This window comes from Procambarus clarkii, chromosome 34, assembly GCF_040958095.1.
Source record: "Procambarus clarkii isolate CNS0578487 chromosome 34, FALCON_Pclarkii_2.0, whole genome shotgun sequence".
In the NCBI taxonomy this organism is placed as follows: Eukaryota; Metazoa; Arthropoda; class Malacostraca; order Decapoda; family Cambaridae; genus Procambarus; species Procambarus clarkii.
Genome location: NC_091183.1, coordinates 43,431,022 through 43,449,779, shown reverse-complemented (window position 1 = coordinate 43,449,779; position 18,758 = coordinate 43,431,022). Strand labels below are relative to the sequence as shown.

At 40.5% G+C, this 18,758-nt stretch overlaps 3 protein-coding genes across 3 annotated transcripts; all 3 read left to right on the top strand.

Annotated features, from left to right (window-relative positions):
- Nucleotides 1–4,140: 4,140 nt before the first annotated feature.
- Tim9b (Translocase of inner membrane 9b) lies at nt 4,141–17,905 on the top strand. The gene is made up of 3 exons (XM_069335961.1): nt 4,141–4,532; nt 10,508–10,603; nt 15,647–17,905. Exons 1-3 carry the CDS (start codon nt 4,500–4,502, stop codon nt 15,830–15,832), a joined length of 315 nt encoding a protein of 104 aa, XP_069192062.1. The 5' UTR covers nt 4,141–4,499; the 3' UTR covers nt 15,833–17,905.
- LOC123762144 (DNL-type zinc finger protein-like) lies at nt 15,920–16,537 on the top strand. Its single transcript, XM_045748515.2, has one exon. The coding sequence runs from the start codon at nt 15,920–15,922 to the stop codon at nt 16,535–16,537; it is 618 nt and encodes a 205-aa protein (XP_045604471.2).
- Pstk (Phosphoseryl tRNA kinase) lies at nt 16,578–17,905 on the top strand. The gene has a single exon (XM_045748514.2). It carries the CDS (start codon nt 16,578–16,580, stop codon nt 17,562–17,564), a length of 987 nt encoding a protein of 328 aa, XP_045604470.2. The 3' UTR covers nt 17,565–17,905.
- Nucleotides 17,906–18,758: the final 853 nt, after the last annotated feature.

The window sequence follows — 18,758 nt, the reverse complement described above, 5'->3', positions numbered from 1 at the left end:
TGCACAGATACCATAATTAAGATAGGGGTAGATTAGTGCATAATATAGTGAGAGGAGAGCAGAGTTAGGAACATAATATCTGATTTTGGAGAGTATACCAACTGTCTTAGAGACTTTCTTAGTTATGTGTTGAATGTGGGTGCTGAAATTGAGTCTCTTGTCTAGGAATAGGCCAAGAAACTTGCCATAATTTTTATTACTGATGTTAATGTTGTCTATCTGTAGCTGAATTGCATTTGATGATTTGCTTCCAAATAAGATGTAGTAAGTCTTTTCGATGTTTAATGTTAGTTTGTTCGTTGACATCCATAAGTGGACTTTTTTTAATTCATTATTCACAACATTATTTAGTGTATGTGGGTTGAGGTTTGAGTAGATAAGGGTAGTATCGTCAGCAAACAATATAGGTTTGAGAATATTAGAGACATTAGGCAGATCGTTTATATATATAAGAAATAGAAGAGGTCCTAAGATGCTGCCCTGTGGCACTCCAACGGTAATTGGTAGAGTGGAAGAAGTTGTATCATTGATGGTTACATATTGGTGTCTGTCACTAAGATAGGATCGGATGTAGTCAAGGGCAAGGCCTCGGATTCCATAATGCTGGAGTTTAAATAAGAGGTAGTTGTGATTAACAGTATCAAAGGCTTTTCTTAGGTCAATGAAGAGTCCAATCGGAAACTCATTTTTGTCAAGGGCTGAGTAGATAATGTCAAGGAGACTAATGATTGCATCATTGGTACTCTTTTGGGACCGGAAGCCAAACTGGCAGGGGCTGAGTATGTCGAATTTTACGAGGTAGGAATAGAGCTGTTTGTAAATAATTTTTTCAAATATTTTTGATAGAATGGGTAGATTTGATATTGGTCTATAATTGTTTATGTCCGCCGGATTGCCTCCTTTATGGACTGGCGTTACTCTTGCTTTTTTGAGGATACCAGGGAAGGTGTGATACTCTATAGATTTGTTGAACAGTAGTGCTATGGGTGGGGCAAGGGCATGGGAGGCTCTCTTGTACACAATGGACGGAATTTCACTGGTGTTCCCTGCCTTGGTTTTTAGAGAGTGTATGATGGACACAACATTGCGCGCCTTATATGACAACAACCATGACGCGTCACATCTGAGGAGGCGGTACACGGTGACCCACAACTCTGACGGCCTTTTACTGTGCTTCTCGTGTAATTTTAGGTTTCTGCTGTGGTTTACTCCACGTGGACCCGAAGCCTGTAGGTGTGTGGACATCATGGCGCCTTAGTGACGTCTCATGCACAATATATATTTTATTTTCGTTAGGTTAAGTTTCTTTAAGGATAGGTTGGGTTGTGGTTTATTACTGTTGCTGTTATGTCTGTAGATATATATGTATGTCTGTCAACATATGTATATACTATAGGACAGAGAGTGTCCAGAGTTGGAGGCCAGATGTGTGGGCTAGCCTCATCCAGGCTTGTACGGTGGGGAGAGAGGGGACTGGTCTGGGGTAGGGAACGGAAATAGGCTGATCGGTGTAAGCCAAAGTTAAATGCTTTAAGAAATATTAGCATTTATAAACGCCCCCTATGCAATATAAAGGCGTAATATGTGAAAAATATGGAGTGATTCCCCTAGAGTTTTAGTGGTAAGACTATATTTTCTCAAGAGACGCATACAGTGGTTTTAGTGCTTCTTAATAACACATTTTTTTCTGAGACAAGGGGGGAGAGGGAGGGACCAAAGGGATGAGGACGAGGTCAAGAGGGAGATTGGGTGATGAGTGGGGAAGAGAGTGAAAGGGTGAGAAGAGACTAGGAGAACCAGAGGAAGGACGAAAGGAATCGGTGAAGGGAAAGGAAGAGTGGTGAGAAAGGAAAAGGAAGAGGGGTGGAATGGGGTAAAAGACTCTCTCTCCCGGGTACCCCCTTGGTTACCTTGAGGTTACCTTGAGGTGCTTCCGGGGCTTAGCGTCCTCGCGGCCCGGTCGTCGACCAGGCCTCCTAAACGTTGTGTTCCTCCCCCCTCCTTGTATTTTATATATAAATGTTTATAATTAATAGTAGTATTATTATGCCTGATGTTATACAAATTTCTTAGTGTTCTTAATTATTACTATTACTGCATAATGTTACTGGCCTGTGTGTGTGTGGTAAAGGGAAGAGGAGCCAGGAGGAGAAAAGAATGTGACGATTGTGAGGTGATGAGGTGGCAAGCGAGGATGAGGTGGAGATAGTGAGGTGGAAATATATTTACTTTGGAGAAAGTTCAACGTAGAGCGACTAAATCATCCCAGAACTAAGCCAACTCCAACGGGCTATTCGTTCGGGTGACAAGTTACAGCCCCGCTCCTGTGCCAGGTAAGTCTACTACGGGCTCACCATAGCCCGTGCTACTTGGACCCTTTCTGTTCCAGGTAAGTACGGAATCTTAAACAACATAGCACACTAGCCTACTTGCCCCGCTCCTGTGCCAGGTAAGTCTACTACGGGCACTAGCCTGTGCTATTTGCCCCGCTCCTGTGCCAGGTAAGTTACGGGCTCACCATAGCCAGTGCTACTTGGAACTTGTTCCGAGTAGCTGAATCTATAACAACAACTAAGCCAACTCTCTCTTATCAGGAACGGTTCAAGACCACAGGACTAACAACTCTACAAACCAGACATGACAAGGCTGATCTCATCAAGACCTTTAAAATACTGAACAAATTGAGTGAGATATTAATCCAGACCGCTTCTTTAAAAGGTCCAGTGCAACGCATACAAGGATAAGTCCACAATGGGCTCGCCATAGCCCGTGCTACTTGGAACTTTTGTTCCGAGTAGCTGGATCTTAAAAGCAACAGCAGCAGCATACAAGGAGGAACAGCTTCAAGCTCAACAAGCCACAATCTAGGGCAGAAAACATGAGGTATTTTTTTCACCCACTGGGTAATAAACCGATGGAATTGCCTACATACTGAAGCCATAAGGGCCAAGTTTAAAATTCAACTCTAAAAATCATCTTGAATAATGAGGAAGGGGGGATAACCTTTGGCAAGCCACTGGCTTCATGTCCCCGTCGAGGCCACTAGAGATGCTGGCCCTCAGGTAAAGGTAAATTCAGGTGATGATGAAGTGGAACTGTTGAGCAAGTATTAGATAGAATGGAATTCAAAGTCAACTCTTCAAGCACTTGAAAACCCACCATGCGAAATAATGTTGAAACATCCATTGTAAGCAATATTTTGTATACGCAGATTAAGAGTTCCAGAATCTGCATAATAAATTAACTAAACAAAAAGCTCATTTGTATGGATATCGACTCGCATACATGTTGTCCAGCATGATTATATAGACAAGAAAAATCACTGACACTCAAAGGACAGAAAACACTGGTATAAAGAGTTATGATATGTTTAGAACCGGGAACTATATGTGCGGGACAGCATTAAATATTCACTATAGCCAGTGTGACATTGTAAATTCCAGAATTAGGCAGGTATATTGAGACTTTGGCAGATGTCAGTAGGCTATGAATCAAAGGTAAGCATTCCATTTGTTAACCATGTGAAAAAGACCTGGGGACACACTCTCCAACACTATATATGTGAGTAAAAAAAATAAATAAAAAAAGCGTGCCCTGTTACCATTGACTTCAGACCAAGTGTTATATGTTGAGCACTGTAAGTACTTCATACACTCATGGCTATGGAAAGATATTTTTGTGGTCTACCCAGAGTTTGCTAGTGCAGACTAGTAGACTAAACTCGCATCTCATATTCTTTCCTGATTCCATGTATAATAAACTATCCTGTGAGATGGGAATGATTAAAATTCTGATAATGGCAGTGATACATCCTATACTGTTATTGTGACTCTCTCGTGCAATTAATGTACGGTAATTTGTATGTAAACTTTCCCAATTGTAAATGTACAAGATTGAGATAAATGATACACGATAAATGTACTTTACAAGATTGTAATTTCAAGTTAAACTCTGTTCTCTCTTAACCCCCCCCCCCAATGTTCTTTCTTGTATATAAGTAAATAAATAAATAAATAAGTAAATAAATAAATAAATAAATGTACAACCACATATGAATAAAGTTTCTGATTTGGTTTGTACGAAATGCACTGTGAGCGAAATAACAAGAATTAATATACGATGTTGTGGGCGAACCAGTGTTATGCTACGAAACGATCATAACCCGCAGTCGCCGGTCAGCTGGTCCATAGTGCGTGGTCTGGTCTGTCGGGTCCATAGTGCGTGGTCCGGTCCATAGTGTGTGGTCTGGTTTGCCTGGTCCACAGTGTGTGGTCTGGTTTGTCTGGTCCATAGTGCATAGTCTGGTCCACTGCGTGGTTTGGTTTTGCTGGTCCACAGTGTGTGTGGTCTGGTCTGCCTGGTCCACAGTGTGTGGTCTGGTCTGCCTGGTCCACAGTGCGTGGTCTGGTCCATGAAGGGAGGTGTGTGGTCCAACATAAGGCGGTAGCTGGCGCGTGTGGTGGCCTGCCTGGCCTCGTACTCCTCACCGCTCAACTATAATGGACATTGACGTTGCTGCTAATGTGAGACAGGTGAGATTGATTGCTGATTTCTCATTATAATAATTCATTGTGGGGGTTAAGAGGGCAGGGGACAGGAAGCCAGAGTGTATTCGTGCAGGCTTGGCTTATATCAAGTTCCCACCCCCTTCCCCGGGATGCAGCCACCCCCCCCCTCCCCCCCCACCCCACAAAAAGCTGACTGACTCCTGAGTATTGTACCTCTTAACTGCTAGATAAATAGAAGGTATTAGGTGAAAAGAAATGTGCCCAGCCATTTCCGTCCCGCCCGGGATTCAAACCCGAAATTCTCGCTTGTGCGTCGAGAACAAACCCGACTGTACTACTGCGACCCTAAATTCGTTGACATCACATATTATGTAGCCTGCTAAGGCAAGTTTAAAAAAAAAGTGTAATTAACAATACAGTAGTTTTAAAATATTGTCTGGCCAACCACTTTGGGGGTGGACGGTAGAGCAACGGTCTCGCTTCATGCAGGTTGGCGTTCAATCTCCGACCATCTAAGTGGTTGGGCACCATTCCTTTCCCTCCTGTCCCATCCCTAATCCTTATCCTGACCCCTTATAAGTGCTATATAGTTGTAATGGCTTGGCACTTTTTGCAGATAGTTCCTTTCCCTTCCCTTTAAAATATTGTTTCCATATAGATTAAGTTGTAACCTTGTACTTTTGTGATTGTATTGTATGTATGGTTATAGATAACTGCATACACATGACTGCTTGCCATTGTATTTAAAAACCTTTCTAATCCAGTGTAACCCAAACCTTCGTAACCTAACGCTGTGTCATCCTAATACAGTAATTTGAAAATACTTAAACACACTGATTTCATGATTTCATTGGCAGCCGAAAGGAGACGATTTCTGTCATTGCTCTTGATACTGGTTGTATGACTGAAAAATACATGTGCATTGCATTATAATTACCTTATCATTATCTCTTACGGAATGCCGAGTTACCTTGAGGTTCTGCAGAACCTCAGTTGAGAAACGAAGTCGCTGAAAGTCTTAACAGACTACAACATATTAACAGTATGAAAAATATAAAGTAGTCAAAATAAGCAACATAGGCAATAAACACATTTGTGGTATAGCAGATGGCACCCTTGTGCTTCGCAGGCAATATTGGTCGAAGTTTAGGAAAGTACCACGCACATCATCGCAGGGGTAACATCACAAAGTCGTGACATGCATCAAAGGTTTGGGTGGGATGAATTTCTGGGCAGGACACAATTGGATGGGCACATTTCTTTTTGCCTAATGCCTCTGTTCACCTGGGAATTGGGCAACAGTTGTTCAGTGGCATGCTGGGAGGGGTCAGTAGTTTGACCTGGAGGAATGGGAACCTTAATACAAGCCTAAGGTTATATATACATAGGCTTCCTGTCCTTGACAAAACAAATTGCAATAATTGGATTGATTAGGTTAGGTTAGTTGTAAAATTCATATATTCAGTATATCTTTTTGTATACTTTTTGGCATTGGCTTAATGCAGTAGATGCGGCAGCAACATTGCATCTGGTCATCACTAGACGGATTATTGCACAGAAAATCCTGCCAGTGGCTACATGAACCCCCAATAGGCTTATCAGGCTTGCTGTCCCAAATCATGGTATACTGTTAGACCTATTTATATTTTTAAGAGTATAATATGTGAGTTTTACCAGAAAGTTCATTTCGAGTTGATGGGCAACAACTGGCACAACCAAACATATCCCGACTGAATTAATTACGTGTCAATAGCCCAGAAAAGAAAGGTGACTGTGAACAAACCATTTCTTATGACAGTGGAATCTGTTGTCTTGTGTAGTTTTACACATATGTACCTTGTGTACACACTCGGGTCATCATTAAACTTGCTCTGTAATTGACACTTCAAGATTTATGGTAGAGTAGTTGATATTGAGGCCTTAAAAAAAAAAAGCTACATGAACTTCACAGATGGTTGGAAGACTTGCAAATGCTTTATTATATATAAAAAAGGCAAGACCTTGCATGTGAGACATGATAGTGCACATTATAACGGCGAAATCAACATTATCATCTTGTAGCAGAATGATGATGAAAAGGACCTTGGAGACAGAATCATTAATCATTGAAAGTTGCACAACAGGTGGGAGCTGCAGTGAAGGGGGAAAACCCAACTGAACCTTAGGAATAGTTAAATGAATCTTTGACTTAAGGATCATCTTCAGAAGGACATCTTTCCTTTAAAGTAAGTTCAACACCAGGCAACATAAATCATCCCAGAATAAGTTCAACTCTTGTGCCATGAACGGTTGAGGGCTACAGGACAAATAACGCAGCAAATTAGATATGTCAGGGGTGATTTCATTGACACTTTTAAAATACGGAACAATTTGGAGGATATTGTTCTAGACCACTTCTTTAAAAGGGCAAATGTAACACCTGCAGTACAAGGGGCAATGATACTTCAAGCTCAACAAGCTACAATGAGCCTCTGATGTTTATACGGTGTTCTCTGGGTCTATGGCACCCCTGCTCTTCACTGGTTCTTTTCTGCATTTTCTTCCATATTGTTCACTCCAGTACGCCATATTTAAGTGCTGCCAATTCAGTTACAGTGCTCTATTCAGATACTCTCCCATGGAGTGCTACATTCATTGAACACATAATTAAATGACATTCTTTTTCTGGTTATGTCATCCTAATTATGCTGTACCCAAATAGTGCATTTCTCCATAGTCTGTATCATAATATCAGTGATCCATTGGCCAGTTTCCAACTTAAGTTAGAGTTCATAAATCAAGGATGATTCTCAAATTAGTCCTTGGAAAGTCCTGCATATTTTGCAAAATTGCCTAAATTCCAAAATGGGAGGGGACATGTATGTACAGTATACTAAACTGGGCATATGAATGTCTTAAATCTGTAAATTTATACAGTATTGTCTTCTATGAAAAAATAAAAATAAATACCAGTTAAGGTTAGGTGTCCTAGTTATTAGGAAAGTCATAAATGGGTCTCATAAAATTAGATGCTTACAATGATGATTATGTACAAGAAGTTTGCTTAAAATTAATGTGGAGAAAAGGAAGGTAATAGTCGGGATTGAGAAGGATACCTGATATGCCTGCGTGAAATTGTGTGGTCATCATTGTGTTTAAAACCTGAGGCTCTGTAATTAACCCCCCCCCCCCCCCCTAAAAAAAAAGGATTTTATACAGTAAATGTTAAAAGTGGAGCAAATCCAAGAAGGAAAGTGTGTTGCAATGAAATTCCTGTTAAGGAAGAATAAGATGGGGGGGGAGGGAAAGAGAGGTGGCTAGCGGGCTGCAATAATTGTACGAATGCAAAGATGCTGGTGTGGCATGGACATGAACCAAGCATTATAATGTTTGTCAACTCGGTCGTTTCACAGCCAAAATGTCCACAAAAAGTTTTGACAGAGATGCTTTGGGCAGTTTCCTTTCACCTGATGTCTGTTAACCCTTAATGAATCGGAGAACACTGCGTAAATATCAGAGGCCCATGGTTGTTCAACATCCTCCCAGCGAGTATAACAAATATTGCGGGAACAACCGTGAACATCTTCAAAAGAAAACGAGATACAGTAGTTTTCTCTAAGAAGTGCCGGACCAACAGGGCTGTGGTGGATATGTGTACCTGCGGGCTGCTCCGAGCAACAACCTGTTGGACCAAGCACTCACAAGTCAAGCCTGGCCTCGGGCCAGGCTTGGGTAGTAGAACAACTCCCAGAACCCTATCAAGCAGGTATCAAGCAAGTAGTAAATAGGTACAGTACCTGAAAGTCGGGCAACTATTGTCGGTTGCATCCTGTTAAATAAAGATCAGTCATTAGCCTAAGAGGACTTCTTTAAGCCTAATGGGCTTCCAATCCCCAACAATGGGAAACTCAAACTGAAAGAAACTAAAATGCAGAGATGTGAAATTTAATAATGTACAAAAGGTATAGATGGCATGATCATACAGAGTAAATAGACGAGAATAGACTTGTTAGTGTATTTAGGTAAATATGAAGGTAGGAGGAGAAAGTGATGAGAACAAATATGATGAACATTTTATATATAGTATATTGTTTATTTACATGATGTAACAATGGATTTTGTAAAAGTTTTGATGTGTAAATAGGTCTTTCATATTAGTACAATATACAGTTCAGCCATATAAATAAAATTGTTTGGTACTGTACAGTATATTGGTACACTGTACATTCTCGTAAAGTCACTAATATGCTTAGTTTTTCGCCATCTTAAAGCTAACATAATGATCAATACACATCGGTCTAATTCGAATTTGCAGTTATTTAAGGTGTTAACTGAAGTACAGTGAATCCTGTACAAAATACTTAAAACTAGTGTAGTGGATGTATTCTCGTTAACAAGAAGGCAGTAGTAGTAGTACTGCAATTTGAATTCAGGTAGTTTAATGCAGTATTTGCCTACTGTAGTACTAGGAGAATGTGGTGATAAACTAATACTTTACTCATGAATGAAATACAGTGAATGGTTTGCATTAATTTGCTTCATTAGAAACGTATTGCATTGCATTGATTTAGATGAACTCTAGGAATGGCTTAGCTGATAACTAGTCCTTGTGTGATCATGAATTCTGTAACATTTCCCTAGGAAACGTTTACAGTCAGGGAGGGTTAGCATTAGAGGATAGTATGTCAATATTAGCATGGGTTAGGAATTTGAACACAAGGGCTTTTGTTATACGTATGAAGACAGAATTTGTTATGGTTCCAATAGTTCGTTTTTGTTGAGAGATATTGGATTTAAGGAGGTTTGAACACATGTTTTGGTTGTGTTGCATGTGTGTTGCTATTCAGTTAGTTGTCGCTGTATAGGCTGGATCAGTCGATGGGCTCTGGTTCTCAACACCGAGATAGTGAGCAAGGTAGTCCTCTGGAACAGACATATGGTCTCTCTCTTCTTTGAAGTAATTGCAGTTGATTAACAAAGACTTGTTCCCAGTTATCTGCCCAGCCCACGCAAGCTCAGGGCTGCCAAGTTCCTGACTCTAAGCCTTAAAATGATGTGTCAATTCCAGGATGTATTGGTTTACAGTGGAAGGAAGACGGCATTAATAAATACATGTATATGTGGCGTTTCCAGTAAGAAAATGGAGGGGGGGGGGTTCAGATTGGCGCTGATTGTTGATGAAAATGGGCAAAATTTACTAAATAATAGCGGCAACAGAATGTTGGTTGTGGCCCGGTCTTAGCTCATTTGTTCATTCAGGAGTGCCATACAGTACAGTATATTAATCTAAGATAGAAAATATTTTTTGTTAGGCATAGATGTGGTATTGGGTGTGGGTTGCAGTGACTCATTTGGGCCAGGTGTTTGACAGTACCATTGCATTTAGTGAACTTAGCTGAACCTCAGAGATAATGGTACTGTTCAGTATTTGTTATAATGGTCACAGTAGGCAACAGACAACAAGGTTAGTTTTAAAATTCAACATTAGGGGTACTGTATCTATAAATTGTTATATGTTGAGGTACAGGAGAACTTGCAGGATGTCCGGAAGGTCCTGCAATACAGTACGAGAATGTTCAATTTTGTTGCTTAGCTAAGCACTTTGTCAAATCACAAGTTGAGTAGTCCATATTGTAAATGCATCACATCATGGGTTCCAGACATGATGCCTACCAGTACATTGTACCTTATGCATATCAAATTGGAGAAAAAACTTCCCCAGGAAAGTTTTTAACTATACAGTATTGCTATAAACTTTTCAACAATACTGCGTGAGGTTTCAAAAATAATACTATTGAAGTTCTGTATAGTCTTACTGTATATGATAGAATGACCAAGTCAAATTGATGATTAAAATTAGACTTCTAATGAGTACCATCAAAGCACTATTTAATGAACTGTTGTTGATGTTGGCCACAAAGAACTTGTACAATTATTACAGCACAGTACTACTGCCTTGTCATAGGATGCATTTCCTTTGGTTTGTGCCTTTTATTAATGTACCTCTTTTGCTTTTTCAGTTTAAGGATTTCCTGGTCCTCTACAATCAGATATCAGAGCGCTGTTTCAACTTGTGCGTTACTGGATTTAATGATCGTAACATATCGGAAGCTGAAGTGAGTACTGTAATAATAATAATAATAATAATAATAATAATTTTATTAGAATGTGTGTGTATAAAGAACATAAGATGAAGGGATAATTTTTAGATACAGGGGTTACACACAAAAAATTGCAGCCTTTACAACTCGGAGCAATTCGGCGAATGCTCCGAGTTGTAACTTAGAATAATTTAGATGAACAATTATTTATAGGTATCTTGAGGTTATCTTGAGATGATTTCGGGGCTTTAGTGTCCCCGCGCTCTGGTCCTCGACCAGGCCTCTACCCCCAGGAAGCAGCCCGTGACAGCTAACGAACTCCCAGGTACTGTACTTATTTACTGTTAGGTAACAGGGGTATCAGGGTGAAAGAAACTGCCCATCGTTTCTCGCCGGTGCCCAAGATTGAACCCGGTACAACAGGATCACGCTTCCAGTGTTCTGTCCGTTCAGCCACCGGTTCTAATGGGATCAACACTATACTAAAAGAGAAGCAAGCTAGCATTTGTGAGAATGTTCAAGACATGTAACAAATAAAGGTGATAATGATGACAGGCATAGACTATTACAATATGGAATTGGTAGTTCTAGCAACAGTACAGAAGTTCTGTAGCTTTTTTTAAACAATAATAATAGCAAGGAAATCCAAAGGTGTATTTTAGAAAACTTACTAGAGTAAAAATTTAAAGGTTTAATGGGGGTAAACACTGAATCAAGGTGACATATGACTTTATTAAGCAATTTTACAAAAATAAATAGATAACAGTACTTGAGATCCTGTACTTTTTTTTTTGTATTGAACAACCATTGCCTAACTCTCGGGAACTACTAATTATTGCTAGATGAACAGAGGCATTGGGTGAATGGAAAGGTACCCAGCCATCTTTGTCTTGCCTGTGGATTGAACCCAAATCAAAATTGGTTGCGATACCTGGTTGATACCTGGTTGATGGGGTTCTGGGAGTTCTTCTTCTCCCCAAGCCCGGCCCGAGGCCAGGCTTGACTTGTGAGTGTTTGGTCCACTAGGCTGTTGCTTGGAGTGGCCCGCAGGCCCACATACCCACCACAGCCCGGTTGGTCCATCACTCCTTGGAGGAAACAATCTAGTTTCCTCTTGAAGATGTCCACGGTTGTTCCAGCACGGTTGTGAGCTGACAAAGGTAGATTTCTGCGCTACATAACCTTGAATGCCGCCATTAACATTTGTTATCTTGGTATTTGCAACTTGATCATGACTTTAAATTACGGTAATATTCTTAATAATTCATTTGTTATCGTTTGTACTGTGAGGTACTATATGGTATACTGTATTACAAAGTACAGTATCGCAAGTTGGGGTTTGAATTGCTTAACATGTTCAGAAATGTATTTTTCCCACTTCTAATGTATTGGAACTGTGCTAGTTGTAAAATACATTGCACAGGTTTTAATTGATTTCTGTTTTAATTTTCTGGGAAGGCTTCGATGGTGGCTCTTTGTTGGTAGCTAGTTGGACAGCTCCACCCAATTCAATATATGGCATGTCCTTGGAAATCACTTTAAAGTCCACCAGTGACTAAAGACGCAAGGAGCGCACTAACCAAACAAAAGCCACTAGAAAGGTGAAAGTAAGGTCCCGAGAGTAAAGCAAAGCAGATAATCAACAAAGTAAAGAAAATACACTGTAGAAGGTGAGAAATGAACCAGATGATCCAATTGGTTGTGAAGTACTGTAGTTCACTCATCAATTCTACCTGCGCTCTGCTAGGTGCACCTAGCTTCTTGATCTCCTTTGCTCTGTACAGTCATACTGGTTTGGTGCTTTCTCTTGACAAATTGACAAAAGACTCTTTCTCTTGACTGTCTCTTCCTGAGGAAGAGACAGTCACCTAAACTAGTTGTCTTCTTGAGGAAGGAATCATCACCCTTAGCAGTGCAAGGGTCTTTAAACCCTCTATGAGGCTTTAAGGATGGGAGCATTTGGGATTTTCTTTTGAATGGCACAGGGTGCTCGAGTTTTTTTTTTTTTTTTTTTTTTTTAAGGCAAGCTGCTTACACAACTACTACTGCATATGCCTCTAGGCTGTGTTCTATGTCTTATATTTGGCGAGCAGCCCATGTGCTTCCTGCTTGGTCAACCTTCGGGTTCCTGAAAGCCCCTTACTGAGGGGTCCTGCTTAGTTTGGCCATCTGATCCACACCACTGTAGTGCGAGTTTGTAAGATGGCCATGAGTCTCTTTTTTGCATTCTGATGGCCACCCATTATCATCTCTGCTATATTGCCTATGGGTAGATTATTCCTTTCACCCTGAAACCTGCAATTTTTTGTCGTCGTGGCATCTGTCTCGTTTATGAATTGGCTCCTGCCTTCGGTTGCTACTACCCATGTGTGTTTCTAAGTGCTGTCAAGTTTCATGGATTCATTCCCTTTCTGAGGTTTTTAACTCTGGGGTTCAGATCCCTGTTGGGTTTTGAGTCTTGTGCCTAACTCAGCTTTAGAGACTGCACTGTGTTTTTTGGGGAGTTTGACATGCTGCTTCAGTTCCCTGACTGTTCTTGGGTGCCCCCTTGTTTACTCTGGTGATCATTGGTGCCTCTTGATTCCCTTGGGTTACTCAGCTCTTGCCTTTTGCTCTTTTTGGTGCCAGGTACTATGACGGGGGGTTTTTGCCTTTCATTTCTACAGTTAGGAGGCTAGCAACTGTGTCCTGATTCTTTGAGGCTTGCTTGGCTTGTGGGCGAGCTGTCTTCATTTGTTTGATATTGATTTGATTACTTTTTCTAATGTCTGTCTCTATTCTTTACTCAGCTCGATTTTTGGTTAGTGGGTGATTTTTTTTGCTTCTCATGCCGAATACTGTTGCTTCATTGCATTTAGATTTGACAAGATTGTGTTTTCCTCAACTCGCCTTGGTTTTCTGTTGACCCTTTGGTCCAGGATTACATCTTTAAAGCTTGTATTGGCTCTTACTTCTTGTTGAGTTTGGGAGCCTCACACTCCCACTCTGGTAGCAGGATTTTCTTGAGCTGTAGTCCTCTCCTTCCTTTCCAACTAACAATGAGATGGCTGGTTTCCAGAGGGGTCCTTTGGCGATTGATGCTAGGTTGCTTCAGCTGAGGGTGCTTCATTTGTTGTGACCAGTCTGCCATTACCTCTTTGCTACTAGTGGTGTGGGGGATGGGGGAGGACACTGTGGGTCCTTCGTTCCAGAGCTCGTATATCAGGTTATTTCCAGTGTCTTCAAGGTTAGCTAGCTTGTGGTCTACCTCAAATTATAATGTTCATAATTTTGCAGTTCTGTCTGCTCTGTCTATGGTATTTTAGAATGTTATGGGCAGATATTTTGGCTCGTGGGTTTTGAATGTCCAACAGCTCAGTACTTAGTAAACATGCCTGGTTTGCACTTAGCTTGTGTGGCTTTGGAGCTGTTAACTTGCTGTTAATTATTTCCTCACAATGGGTTTTCTCTCGGCAGCTCTCCTCTGCCCCAGGTGAGTTCCCCTTTTATTCTGTTCTTCATGGTACCATAGCTATTAATAAGGTGTCACCAAAGGAGCCATTCCAGAAAATCATCAATGAATGGTTTTCACCTCTTTCTAACGGATCCCTGGTGGCTCCTTGGGCTTCCACGTTAAGGGGGCTTCAATTTTTTCATCTTCCTGCTAAGTGTAAAGTTAAGGCTAGAGGATCGAGAAGCTAAGTATTCAATCACGTGGTGGTGAAACAAACAAATGAACTGCTTCATGACTAGATGGTTTGTTTGGTTTGGGGTCTTATTACTTGTTTTCTATGCTTTGTTTGCCTTGCTGATTGTCTGCCTCACTCACTCTTCTAGTGGCTTTTTCTTGTTTAGTGATATAGTATACTCTGCTTCTTGCACCTCTGGAGGAAGGAAAAAGGGGGGGAGGGGGAAGACATTTTGATCCATGGCCCACAGTTGGCTTACAATGACTTGCAAGGGCTTGTCATGGATTGAATTGGGTTGAGCTAGCAATCCCAGTAGCTGGTAACAAGAAGGCACCAAGGACACATCAGAAAGAGGTACTGTATTTCATTAGCATTCAATAGAGGTGTAATTTTTGCCTGTAACAGGTATAGCAGGCGATACACTGTTTAAGAGACGTTACCCTGTCATCCTCCTGCACAGTATTTTTAAGGATTCTGGTGACCATTTAATTTACAGTACTGTATTGTACAGTAATTAGGAATCGTCCCCATTTAGGGATGCGCAATGGCTTTCTCTAAATATATTTGTTTATTTTTATTTTCCGTTTAGTTCCAAAATTTGTGGTGTCTTGTACAGTACTAAAAAAAAAAAAAATTCTTGTAAGCTTTCTATGATTATTGAACCAATTGGCTTCTCTGGTAACTCATAGCTGATTGAAGCCAAGTTTGGTGGGATGTCCTCACATGTTCTGGGAGGTGTAAGTTACAAAGAAAGACGAAGATAATTAGACCACATGTCTCTGAAAGATACAAGTTAAGGCTAAATATGATTAACAAATTCAAATTTCTAGGGGAAATTGACAGAGCAGACAAGGATGGATTGTTTTAAATGGGTGGTACATGAACAAGTGAAAAAGGGGTGAAAGACAAGGACCCAAATGAACCACTGACATTGAGGAATTTTTCAGTGTCAGAAGTGAACAATCTTCAGCATATTTTATTTGAAGTGATGAAGATGGATTCCATACACAATTTCCAATGTAGTTATGATAGTCCAATAGGCTTGAGATTGAGAACCTATTGATTGAAGGTTGTGGGAAGTAGGACCAGAGAATTAAAACTCGACACCCTCCGAGCGAGTATAAGAAATATTGCGCGAACAACCGTGGACATCTTCAAGAGAAAACTAGTTTTCTTCAAGAAGTGTCGGACCAACCGGGCTGTGGTGGATATGTTGTCCTGTGGGCTGCTCCAAGCAACAGCCTGGTGGCTTAAGCTCTCACAAGTCAAGCTAGACCTCGGGCCAGGCTTGGGGAATAGAACAACTCCCAGATCCCCATTAAGCAGGTATCATGTATAATTAGGCAAGTACAGAAAGTTATATGTTTTAATCCTTGTTTACCATTTTCAGACTGCGTGTGTGGATCGCTGTGTTGGGAAGCACGTGAACGTGAACCACAAGATTATGTCAGTTTATGCAGAAGTCCAGCCCATCTACATGCAACGACGCATTGATGAGATGAATAAGCAGATTGAAGCTCAACAACAAAGCCTTGTTGAAAGTCAAGAACAGCAGCAAGTTGATAACCAAGTTTAAGTTGAAAGTGAGAAGTTTCATTGTTGTCAGTGAGCAAAGTGTAGTGTATTAACTAATGCTATGTAAATTGCTGTGTGCTTATTAATTATGGCACATATTGCAAAATTGACGACAAGATTTTTTGGACTTAACCTAGGCAAGACAGTTTTATCAGTTAGGCAAAGTCCATCATGGTTTGTAAAAAAATTTCAGCCAACATTTAGAAATAACATACATCAAAATGTTTACTTTAGTGCAGCTAATTTCTGTAGCCAAAGTTCTATTAAGGATGATGGAAGTTGTCAGTCACTAGGAAAAATTGAACCCAAGTTTCAGTTAACATATACTTGTAAAGTGTGTAGCACAAGACAGTCTAAGACTATTTCCCAGCTAGCTTATAAGAAGGGTGTCGTCATAGTTACCTGCGAGGGCTGTTCAAAGCACCATCTTGTGGCAGATAATCTTGGCTGGTTTTCTGACCTGGATGGCAAGAAGAATATTGAGGATATCTTAGCGGCTAGAGGGGAAGTGATCAAAAGAGGTTTTGTGACCTCGGTGACAAGTCCCGATGATTCGGGTAAGAATAACACTCCTGGTAACGAGAAAAACTGGACAAATGAGGAGGAAGCCAGAGCACAAGGTGCATGGAATACTGCCCAAGGTACGCTGAAAATGATGGCTAATGATGAACTTGAACCAAATGATTGTGAAGTGAAAAAGACATAATTTTGATAAGTTTTTCTGCACAGGAGAGCATTGTAGTGTGATGGAAACACACGTAGCACTTGTTGTGCTGGTAGGTTTGCCAGGTGTTGGAAAGTCAACAGTGTGCAAAAACCTGTCATCTTATGTAAATGGTAAGTGCGAAGGGCAGAAGGTCCACTACATTCATGTGTGCTATGACGAACTGATTCCATTATCAGCCCAAGAGCGGTTTGCTCAACTTAAGCAGTGTGGTGAGGAGATGCGTCACAGTGCGAATGAGAACTGGAAAACTGCAAGACGTAATGTACATTCTAAAGTTGATCAGCTCGTTGAGTGCCTAAAAAGTAAGAATCTGAATGATTTTGTTCTTAATTTCTTTAATTTATCAAATAAGATTATACAGGAAGAGGCTTTATATGTAGTCTTATTGGATGATAATTTTTATTATAGAAGTATGAGATATGAATATTTTCAGTTGGCTAGGAAGCACACGGTTGGATTTTGTCAGTTGTATATTGAATGCACCACTGAAATTGCTGTTCAACAAAATTTGCAGCGAGAAACACGTGTACCAACTGCAGTAATTGAAGCAATGGCAGGCAAATTACAACCACCTCTGCCAAGTGAACACAGCTGGGAGTCTGCCACATATATTCTCCAAGTTGACAATTTAGAGGAATTGTATAGTACATGGAATATGATATACAAGTGCTTTACATCACCAGTGCTTCAGTTAGAGGACCGTGAACTGGAAGTGGCAGAATCGCGATTAGAATGTTCACGTAGTGTTGCTCATCAAGCGGATATATATCTGCGTTCACTTGTTGGGCAAGTAATAAGGGAATCGCTTTCAAAAGGTAACATGGGATCAGACGAGTTGTCAGTTTTATCTCGTACTGTAAATGCTGGACGTCAGTCTCTCTTGGCTGATGTACGGAGTGGGACTTTGCTCTTTCCTCCTAATTTAGCAAAAGTTGTAAATGATAGCAACAGGGAAGAATTCCAGTGCATTCTTGAATATGAACTGAGAAAGAGGCTGAGAGAATGAGGTTGCTTTGTTGATAATACTGTAATGTACCATAGATTGGGGTAAGTGGGCCTGCATTTATTGTTTTAATTTTTCATGGTAATTAAACACAAGTTGGATATTTATTGATCTTATTGTTTGATCATGTAAATCTATCCTTCAGGTGGCTATGATAGCAATAGAAGTTTTTAGTTAATCATGTATAACAAGGAACAGCATTCCAAATGCTGGGCCCATTTACCCCACAATTTGAGGCAAGTGGGCCCAAATGATTTAAATAGTTAAATGCAGATTTTTAAGGCAAGTAATATGATACATGACCTAGCATACAGTCACACCAGTAAATAAATACTCTGGAAAAATCTTATCTTTGACCACACCCTTTGCCACAATATCATCCAAGTGTTGTACTTGACAGAATTCCGAGACTTTACAAATGTAAAATTCTGGGAATCATTTGCATAATTTTTGTGCAGATAGTCTATCATCCATGTCCTAGCATCATCCATCATCATCACTGTTGCTGCAGGTTTCCAATGTAATGAAAAATGTGCTTCTTGCTAGCAAATTTGATGAGGACAGTCGCCTACCTCGAATTCTCTAGTTTCAACCAACTTCTGGTACTTCTACTGTACTTGTGAGTCATCAATGCCGATAGATTCTGTCACTAAAACTGAGAACCCTTGGAGCTTGATTCAGATGATGGTTGGCTTTTATATTTTTTTATTACTGGTACCTAGATTCATCCTTAGTGATAATTCCTATGGCCCTGCTTGTTTGAAATCTTGATAACTGAAACTTTTGCCAGATGATACAATGTCTCTTTGCTTGAACTCTTCTAGCTGGCTTTGTATTTTGCTACCTCTCTGTTTCTTAATACGATTAATTACCTTGGGACTAATCAGGTTTACTGCTGGGGAAAATCGCCTGGGTATGGGAATGGTGCAGTTTGTCGAGGATTCGATCTTTATCGAGGAGACAAATGCACGTGGTTGGAAATGGCTTACACAGTAAAGAGTCAACATTTGTCATGGCCTTGAGCTGGTCCACAAGCAGATATGGGAACCATTGCTTTGGTAACAAGATATAATGTATCCCCTGACCACGTCCATTGAAATATGCATTTAGAGCAGATATATTCAACCTTTGTCAACTCTCAGCACACTGAACAGTGTTGTTAAGTGTTTGTGGTATTTAAGTAATGTTGAGCATGGA